The sequence below is a fragment of the Poecilia reticulata genome, linkage group LG14, assembly GCF_000633615.1.
Source record: "Poecilia reticulata strain Guanapo linkage group LG14, Guppy_female_1.0+MT, whole genome shotgun sequence".
Taxonomy (NCBI): domain Eukaryota; kingdom Metazoa; phylum Chordata; class Actinopteri; order Cyprinodontiformes; family Poeciliidae; genus Poecilia; species Poecilia reticulata.
Window position 1 is genome coordinate 9,086,159 of NC_024344.1, and position 10,263 is coordinate 9,096,421.

The window sequence follows — 10,263 nt, forward strand, 5'->3', positions numbered from 1 at the left end:
AAAAAAAAATCCGTCTGGGGATGACGAAGAAAAGGATTTCACTTCGCCAGAGAATTGGCATATTTCCTTCCAAATGTTCTAATGAAAACATGCACTAAGACTTTTCATATCGCAGCGAATCTCTGCGACGTTTCCCTAAAGAGGAACGAGASGAAGCAGTAGCTCAAAGAAAATGTGACAARAAAACGACCGATAAAACCTGGTAAGTATCACAATGTCTCACTGGTTAGAGAGGACGAGAGGAACAGTTGCTGAACTGGATGTTATCAACTTGTTTCATATGAAAAAAAATAAAAATAAAAAAAATAAGGCAATAAAAATATGTTCTATCTAAATTTTACCACACTGCATCTGATACTTATGAGTGGAATATATCAATTTTATACACTTTTTCTTTTTAGATGTTGGAGCTATGAACGTGTTTTCTCTGTCAAAGTTTGAATCTTCATGGTTAAATCTCACAAAAGGTAAAAGCATTTCCGTTCTATACATCACTTTCCAGTCACTCCTGCTCATCTTGAATAAGATGTAATTACCTAATTCTGATGGAGTTTAACATATTTTCGTCAACCACAATCAAATCAAGTCAAACCCAGCTGAGACGAAGATGAGCTGACAAGTTCAGGCAATGCACATTTTTGAATARAGTTTCATCTCTCATAAATTGTGCGAGATATTTTAGAAGGAACTGATTTACATTTTATAAAAGAAAATCGCCGGTGAAATTTCTGAAACAGGATGAATTAGCAGGAGTTTTCTGCCTAGACCACATATTTCACACTAGTTATCTTTGCATATGTAAACATAAATAAAAAGCCTTAAAACATTTTTTTTGCAGCAGCAGCATTGATTACATTGACTGATTTTAAATKAGCATTGAGCCATATAATGTCTGTATTTTTTAAGATAAGTGTCTACTAGCATGTTTTCCTGTTTTTCCCCATTTTGACGAGAGGCTTATAAAATTGGGACTCTGTCACACTTTATTTATAGCCCATTTAAACAACATGTCATGGATTATTCATTAAAAGTAGAGAATAAATAGTAAAAATGCATTTATATTTTGGGATTGTTAGTAGCGCAGCCGAATGGTGAGTTTGGGCAAGTAATTATTTCTCGTCAGCAATTTTTTTTTTTCTTACACTGAATAAATAAACGTTGCAAATGTATTTTATTTTTCTAATAAATAATTATTTTAAAGCTTTTGATGCATCTTTAATMAAGGGTCCCAATGAAAGTGGAATATGAGGGCTCTTTTCAATCATAATCAGAGACACGTGGAAGAAGTCATCAGATCAAATCTGACATTTACACACTTTRATTAGATAATTATTAGTTCATAACTTCAGTTTTTTTTTCTTTCTGCAGAAACTGTAACGAGAGTCCAAGACATTTATTCRGATACGATGCCGAGAAGCCTTTTGCAGGTTTAATCAATCAGCCGTTGAGTTTTACCAGGAAAAGTACGACTCCAGACGGAGCATTTTTTTGTCAAACATGGCCATCTGGAGATACCAAGTCCTGATTAATAACTTTGKGCTTTGAATGTCAGCAATGGTGACTCTTAAATTAGCTCCCTCAACGGGACTCTATAAAAACAAAAAAAAATTATTCCCAACGCAGACTGGTGCAGACACACTTTCTCTTTGGTTTCCCAGTGCTGTGAAGTCTGAACTCAGGTGTTTTTACAGTCGCCTCATATGTGAGCAATGTTTCACATCTAAAGAAGTTTACTTACATAATTGATATCTAAATGATTTATAAATGCATGTTTTTTAGTGCTGTAATCACTTTACCAGAAGCAATTTATTCAAATCTTTTAAGTCTGGTTTATTCTCTAACTGCCTTCAGCTACTGTATCCTTATTACACRATGTGTTCACAATTCACATCCACTAATACATAATTTACCACATTATGGAAGCACCACTGTCTAATCTAACCCCACAGTAAACGGCATCTTATCTCTAAACAATGTGTACACAGGTATGGGATCGCTGAATGTGGTCCAGACGAACGATTCACAAAACAGTTATAGTGTTTGTGCCCCACAGGATTAAGCGATTGACTTGAACTTTTTCCCAGACTAAGGTTTCAAGATCCTTGTAGCCAACAAGCAACAGATTACACTTAATAGGTTAAAGGTGTTTATCATGTAGACATATTACGATGCCTTCAATGCAGGAGGGTAATCGGCACTCCAGAACTGAACTGGACCAGCCGTACAGCAGGTCCCCTCGGATTTCATGAAACCCTCTCAACAAGCTCTCGTGTTTCTTTTCTTGGGCTCTTCTTAAAAAGAAAGCACATTTACCTCTGAGTCCGCCTCAGCCCTGGCCACCCAGTATCTGTTATAAGCAGGAGGGATTTTAAAACTTTAAACAACACTGCAGCGTTTTGTTGCCTGTTGTTGCTAAAACTTCCACGTATGCCTCTGATTGCAGAGCGCCATGCTAAAGTGCATGCCTTCATGCCAGCGTGCCAKCTTGGCTAAACAAGGCCAGATTGCATGTGAACATGCAGAGGGTACGGGTGGTAGACAAGTGGCGGCTGGGCCTGAGGGATGTAGTAGCTGTTGTAAATTGGCTCTGACACGTATGGCGCTGGCTGGTAGAAGCAAGTAACGTTTGCCGTGTTGGGGATGGCATTCTGCTCCCCCAGAACCCTCAGAGCAAGGACAGTGATCATATTGAGGGTCTGTCTCCTCTCATGCCCCATCAAACACACCGTGCTTTCGTCTATCACGCGCCGCAGGGTCATCAGGTAGTCGTACTTGCTCGCCTCCTCGCTGCCGATGAAGTGGCACTGCAAGTAGGCCTCGATCTTACGCTGCTGCTCRCTTACGTCGGGGAAGTCRATAAAGAACCGGGAGCACATGTAACGCTCCAATGACTTGATTTCAGTCTCGCTGGCTGGCTGGAAGTTCCTCACCAGCAGATCGCTGTACTTCAGCAGCCCCCCTCCACGGATCTCCTCTGGGTTGTGGGTGGCAATGAGGCGTTGGCGAAGGTGGTCCATCGCCTGCTCAAAGTCTCCATACATGCACTCTGCCTCAACGGCGATGACGGGCTCACTTTCTACACCAACACATGGGACACTATTTGGAACGGTGTCAAGAAGTTCAGGTCCTTGATCATCAACYTGAGGCGTTAAAACCGWGATTCTTTGTGTCTTTAAATCAGGAGGYTTCTTGAAGTGTTTTGGCTTCACGGTTTGYTCTGGAGAATCAGACGAGCCTGCACCTTCCTGAGGTGTAAGTTCTGGACTGTATGAAGGAACGGTAAGAGTGTCCTTACCCTCAAAATGTTCTGATTCAGGACATAAAACGTTTGAGCCATGTAGGTCTACGCTGTCAGGAACGGGGGGGTTTGGCTGAAGAGGTTTCACTACCTCTATTGGCGGAAAGAGCTGAGTTGTAAGGTCTGACACGTCYGTGAGTAAGGACCACTTTTCAGGCTGGCTGATCAGCTTCCGTGACATTTTCCTTTGCAGTTTCGGAGAAGGGCAGTAGTCTGGCACAATGTCCTGTGACGTGCTGCAAGTTTTTTTAGCCGGGGGAGGAAAGGAGTATTCACAGAGGGAATCTTGCAGAGTTGGGGTGTTTTCCATCTTGCAGTTCACGATGTTTACCTCTAACTTTGTACTTGTCTCAAAATGAGCTATTTCTTCGGAAGTTGATGGTTCAGTGTTTATTGTGGACACTTCTTCAGTCGTCGGTAGTTTTAAACCTGGGTGTGTCATTAATGGATCTCTCGCGTCGGGGAAAAAAGCTTTTGACGATRCTCCCGAGGGATAATCACCATCCAACAGTTCTTTTTGTTCTGTGCTTTCTTCACAAAGCTCAAACACCTCTGACATGTCTTCCTCTGAATGGACACCCTCGCAGCCACCCACATCATCCTCCACCTGCTGTAGGCCGTTTCCCTCAGGTCCTTTCGCCTCATACTTTCCATCTGCATGATCTGTTACTTCATCTTTAAGCTCAAATGGAGAATYGGCTTCATCTGGGCTCGGAGGGCCTGCGTCAGTTGCTATYGCTCCATCTTTTTCAGCATCCTCTTTGACATCTTGACGACTGCTCGATTGTTCTTGTATCTTGTTATTGTCTTTGCTGCTGTGCCTCTTTGACGAATTYCTGGCATTCAGGGGCAGTTTTTCTTTTTCTCTCCTGTCACTCTCCCAGTAAGACTCCAGCATGCGATCTAGTATTATTTGAAAGGAGTCCACGCTGAATTCAAACTGCCTCCGGAGGGAGCTAACRAATCTGAGCCCCACCGTTTTGGATCTGTTGTTGGAGAGCAAGATCAGGCTCCATCTGTCGTGCTCGTTGAACACTTTCACCATCTTTTGCACATATGCTTCCTTCATAGTGAGGCAGGTGATCTTCCGTCTGTTAACCCCACATGGGAGGAGGTCCCGCAGGCTGCCCAGCACCACCTCCTTAATCACCTGGAAGTCCTCCTGCCTGGGCAGCTCTACTCCGAATATGATGTCCAAGTCTCTGTAGCCCAGGCCGTTATCTCTCACCAGGACGTGGCTGGCGGTGGCTCCGTTGAGGCGTATATCTTTGACTTGGATGTCCCTCTCTGCCAGTCGATCTTTCACCACACGAATGATGTCTTTGGCTCTCACCTGCAGTGTGGGGAAATTTCCTCGCCCCTGGATTGGGATCACCTCAGTCAGCACTTTGTCGAGAGCCTGGACTTGCTCATGGGTCAAGTTGTGGAACCGCTTTTCAGTTTTATGCTCCATTGTCCTTACCTGTAAAAAGAGAGGCCTGTCGTTTGTATCACACATTGACCATCTGATAAAAAAGGTTTGATATTTTTATAAAAACAAATTTTGGATTAGAAAACCACTATCTTTGCTTTTTGTGGAGTTGTTTTTAGTTTGTACGTGGGAGATTTTAATTTTTGTTCCATGTCTGAATCATTAGGATGCAATTCCATATTCACATCTTATCTTTAGTGATAATGATTTCTATTTTGTTATACTTGCTAGCATTTTAAATATACACTGCAGGTCTCAATAATTAGCACCTCTGGTAAAGATTAGTCATTATCTTAAAATAGTCCGTCTTTTATTACAGTAGGATGATCTCAAGCTGAAAAGTGGGAAAACATAATTTTCAAATATAGTACATTTAGAGTGTGGGGGGGGAGTACTTTCCCCTCAAATATTTCCTTAGGAGTTGCATTTTTTGTCACGGTAAACACTAATCACAAATTGTAATATCAAACTGAGAAAATAAAGAAATTTTTTTTTTCAAATAATGATTAMATTTATTATAGAACTGGTTTGCAATTACTGTGATAGGCCACTTCAGAATTTACATTTTRATTCCCCCTTCCTGCTGTTTAAATTCACAMGATTGAACCAAGTCAGAGGAGATTAGTTCAGCCATTTGATTCACATGTGTTGGAGCAGGGACATGTCTAAAACAGGACACAGGACATAAGATGCTTTACATATATGCATTGTACTTATTCCCAAAAAAACTCAAGTCTCATCTGAGCCAAACACATGGAATCAAGGCAAACACTTTAGCAAAATCATATTGACATTTGTGATGGTAGAAAATACTATTTTCTGGCATCACTTCCAAGCAACTACTTGGCATGTAGATGGTGTCTGATGATTTTTATGGAGGCTTGGTGAAACCAAAATGCCACTCTTTGCTGTAATTCTCTAGCAGTAAGCTTCGGAGATTTTTAACGTATTGTTTTAACCTCCCTCGTTGKCCTGCTGAGTGTGCAAGCTGGCCAGGAAAACATGAATCCTCATCCAGCCAACTGTGTCATCTCATATTTATATGGGACAACAGAAAGTCATTGGTTACTATTAATAGGTTGATTTTCTTTTTATTCCTTCAATGACATTTATTTGCAAGAAATTGTTAAGACTACACCATTGCTGATTTTGTCTAATTCGTTCACGTATATATATTTTGAGAATCTAACACTCAGCAGCTCTTTCTGCACAGAGAGTCTGTGTGAGGTCAGTGTCAKTATTTGGTTTTCCACCCGTGCAAATACAGTCAGTGGGAGGTAGCCACCCGGGGCACCGGGACTCRTGGCCCACAGCAGCCTCTAGTGCATCTCAGGGGTTACATCAGCTCGGTCCTGCAGCAGGACTGCTCCTCTGCCACTTGGCTTCTTTATAGATAAGACTATATGACTCATACAGCCACTGAACAAAGCATCACTCATTGGCTCTCCTGGATTCTTTCCATGTGCGCAAAAACAACCCGAAATGCACCACTTGACGTGGCATCAGGGCCATAAAATCCTCTRCCAGTGAACTTGACATATAGATTGTTGCATTCGATATAATTTAGCACAATAACGTACTGATAGGTTCTGATTTGAGAATTTTTGCAGACCCCACTTTTGCTTTAGTTTTTTCTAAATCTTGCAGTTTTTGTTCTCTAAATGAAAATTTCTAATTCAAACATGTCAACAAAATCTATGTAGCCTAATACAGATATATATGCAACATCTAGCAAATTACCAAGCGATTATTTTTACTCAAACTAGATAAGACACTCAAAGAAAAAAAAAAAGCGTTAACTGCGTTTGCACTATGACAGTAACAAATTTAAGAACTCACCTGATTGGTTGTCAAATTACAGTACAAAARAGAAAAAAGAAAAAGTAAAGCCAAGACAAAAGAATATATAAGAAAAAAATATATATATATTAAGGTATCCAACAGGTTTATCCGACCCTGTTGGAAAGGTTGAAGCTGAAGTTAATACCGACAATTTCCTCTCAGCGCAGCCGCACTGTTTCCATGGCAATTAGCCGTCACGAAATTCACGGTGAATCACGACTCCACGGGTCACTCTAACTATCAAGTGACGAAACACTCAAGTTTCAAACAAAGCCGTTACCCGTTTGGCCTCGGAAAAGGGGGCAGCTTAATACTTTGATAAAGTTTTCCTTGTATCGCTGGATTACAGCGGACATGTCAGCCTGAACCGCCGGCGTGCCACCGCACTGCCGAGCTGTTGCGGGGTGAACCTCACATCAGACGGAGTGAGTCATCCTCCCTCTCCACCGTGATCCACACAGTAAATCTAATCATCAGACAGGCGCTTTCACCGCCCACCGCAGCGGCACGTCCACTTTCACCCCGCTGCCCGCATTCCCTTTATGATTTCAGCCAGTGTTTCCGCAATTTTACTGTTAACGTGTTCTTCTAACGTTTTTGCCTCTGTTTTATTGATTTTTAAAATATATTTTCATTCACATTTGGGCGAAAGAGGCGGAGGCATCTCGCTCGTGACGTTTGAATGGAATACCTACACCACGTGACAATGACGTAGTTGATATTTTGGTAAGACACCAGGAAGTGCGGAAGAGGGCGACAGGACMGAAACAGAGGAGTGCAACGTTCCACAACTTTTTCTTTTTTGACCAGTTTATTTGTGGATTTTTTGCTAGAATTTTATTGTTGGGTCTCYGAAGAAGCCATTAAAGATGCCGAGCATGGAAAGTATCCTTTAAAAGCGGTGAAAATGGAAGAKAAGTGCGGCGTAACGACACAGAAGGCAGTGGCTAAAGCGTTTAACGCAWCACGGTAGCTTCTTTAAATTATGATATGTATTTGTCACTGACATTTGAGACGTTACAATGTGTATCAGGCATTACTGAAAGTTTAATAAAGTAGCCTATTTAATAAGTTGAACATTATTGAATTTCTTAAGGCGTCTGTTATCTTTGGCAGAGCTGCGTTTAAGGCCTCTAAGCTAACATCGGAAAACATAAAACTTGATACCGTACACCACAGCTGAATCATGTGGTTTYTATAGTTTTCCCTACAACAGTTTAAGTTGATACCCGTAGTATYCTTATATTTGTTTTATATGGTAAACTGTATATTTTTAAGAATCACATAAAATCCCGTAAATAGATGGTAAACTAGTTGTATAGTTTGATAAACACAAGCTTCGTTTGTGTTTACCAAAACGAAGCTATGCTTATAACTTCTGTAGTTATTGAAAATGTGGGAATTTTAGGTCAAAATAATAACTTGGCTTATCGTTTGGATATAAACGACTTACTGATTACCCAGTTAGTAATCAGATACTCAGAGATTCTTCCTAAACTGTATAAGAATTTAAGGGGGAAAGTCGGTATTTGTTGGTTTATTCTCACTAAATTCAAACATAATCTTTGTTCTCATTCATTATATATATATTTATATAAAAAGATGATAAAGCAATTTTTTTTTCAGTTGGGAAATCACCTAATTGTGCTCTCTTGTGGACAGATTACGTAATGCTGTACAGTATGCAGGGCTGCATGATGTCATGCTGCAAAACAATGTAAAGATGCACTGATCAGAGATGTTTAACTTGACTTTCTTAATAAATTGAAACCTGTCCTGCCCTAGGAATAAAATAGATACATTAGAATTAAAATTAAGACAGAAAACATTTATTTTTAAAAAACTGTCCAAAGTTGCATCACTGAAAAATCTACAAATACAATTAGAAAAGTCACTTTATGGGACCGAAAATTGATACAAATTAATCTGTTCTTTAACAGACCTCAAAACTTTGCTTTACATTTCAAACTTATAATTTTGTCAGATCACAACAAATTATGGCTTCACAGTACAATTAAAACATCCAAAAGGTGATAATAATTATAATTTACGCTGTTTTCTCCCCTTGCTTTACCATTGAAAGCAAATAATTGTTCATCTGAATAAGTAAGAGGAAAAASCTCTTGTTTGCTAATCTGTGTTAGCATTTATTAATTTATCGTAACAATATTTGAACCTGAAGGAACCCTTTTGTTGTGGTGGATTATTTATATTATGTCAAGAAAGCTAGCATGACAAAGCTAGTTTCAATCTGCAATCTACAAATTCAGCAATATCCTCTGTCAGACAAATYGGTTGCATAGCCTTGCAACTTTAACAGGATTTCAACATTATTTCACAACAGAATAGTTGTCAGATTGACATGTAAGAGTCTTATCTTTAAGGATCTTATCTGAAGTCTTCCTCCCTGTTGTGGCAGCTTAAACAAATAACATTACTGAATGAAAATACAGTTTTCTCTTAAGAAGCTTCTTATAACTTTTATTCTTTATGCGAATTAATTTTCAAACACCTCACTGATATTGAAAATATCTAACTTTGAGGTTTCTTTCTTCTTTGTTAACTTCCTCTCYAAGTTATGTTCTCAGTCCAACCTGTTTTAGCCTATTTTGGTGCGTTCAGTGATGGGACAAAATTTGAGATTTGAGATTGAAGTGGCCTATTCAGTGGTCAGGGCAATCAATAAAAGAGAGATTTTTTTTTCTGCTGGTTTTCCTGCTTTGTGCTGTTGTTCTTTAACTTTGTTTCTCAGAAAATCTCTTCAATCTCAAGTTTGCTGCCAAAGAGCTCCAAAGAAATTCAAAGAAATGTGACAAAGAGGAAAAATTAGAGAAGGCAAAAGTCAAGAAGGTAAGTTGTGTTTCACTCATCAGACCAGCTGTCAACGTCAGCTATTGAGAGCTTCATCAAAGCTTTTTGTTGTGTTCAGGCCATCCAGAAGGGGAACATGGAGGTGGCGAGAATCCACGCAGAGAACGCCATCAGACAGAAGAATCAGTCTGTGAACTTCCTGAGGATGAGCGCCCGAGTCGACGCCGTGGCAGCGAGAGTCCAGACGGCGGTTACAATGAACCAGGTGCGCCACACGCTGCTTCAGTTAACGTCTCCACATCCATGTGGAAAAAATAATGGCAGCTTTTCTTTGGTTTCATCTCACAGGTCACAAAATCTATGGCCGGAGTGGTTAAAGGCATGGACGCCACTCTGAAGAGTATGAATCTCGAAAAGGTACCTCCAACTAAATKATATATATTCACGCATTTTAATGAAAGTAACATATTTTAAACGTTGGTGGKGCTTTTTTGTTGTAGATTTCAGCTCTCATGGACAAATTTGAACATCAGTTTGAAACTCTGGAYGTTCAGACTGCTCAGATGGAAGACACCATGAGCAGCACGACGACTCTCACAACACCACAGGTGACTTTCGCTGCTCAGCTTTTTCTTGTGCTCCGTTTAAGAACTGCTTGTATGAATGTAATATGTAATGTGTGTTGCAGAATCAAGTGGAGTCGTTGCTGCATGAAATGGCAGATGAAGCAGGGTAACCACTCATTTCTGTCCTAATATTATTTGTCGGATAAATGAAATCACATTGCGTTCATTCATTTTATGAGTGATATATTGTGTTTTGATGTTATTTGTGGATGTTT

The 10,263-nt window shown here is 40.0% G+C and overlaps 2 protein-coding genes across 3 annotated transcripts; one reads left to right on the plus strand and one right to left on the minus strand.

The window, feature by feature from the left end:
• Positions 1–1,349: 1,349 nt before the first annotated feature.
• Positions 1,350–7,200, minus strand: LOC103475718 (uncharacterized). 2 transcript variants are annotated; one of them, XM_008427542.2, is made up of 2 exons: positions 6,609–7,200; positions 1,350–4,760 (listed from the first exon to the last, which is right to left on the minus strand). In XM_008427542.2, the coding sequence occupies exon 2, from the start codon at positions 4,749–4,751 to the stop codon at positions 2,490–2,492; it is 2,262 nt and encodes a 753-aa protein (XP_008425764.1). In that variant the 5' UTR covers positions 4,752–4,760; positions 6,609–7,200; the 3' UTR covers positions 1,350–2,489. The 2 variants fall into 2 exon arrangements, with proteins under 2 accessions (XP_008425764.1, XP_008425766.1); XM_008427544.2 differs by having other exon boundaries at positions 7,027–7,080.
• Positions 7,201–7,352: 152 nt separating this feature from the next.
• Positions 7,353–10,219, plus strand: chmp1b (charged multivesicular body protein 1B). Its single transcript, XM_008427540.2, has 6 exons — positions 7,353–7,496; positions 9,364–9,461; positions 9,541–9,687; positions 9,771–9,839; positions 9,923–10,030; positions 10,111–10,219. The coding sequence occupies exons 1-6, from the start codon at positions 7,481–7,483 to the stop codon at positions 10,156–10,158; spliced, it is 486 nt and encodes a 161-aa protein (XP_008425762.1). The 5' UTR covers positions 7,353–7,480; the 3' UTR covers positions 10,159–10,219.
• The last annotated feature ends 44 nt before the right edge of the window (positions 10,220–10,263 follow it).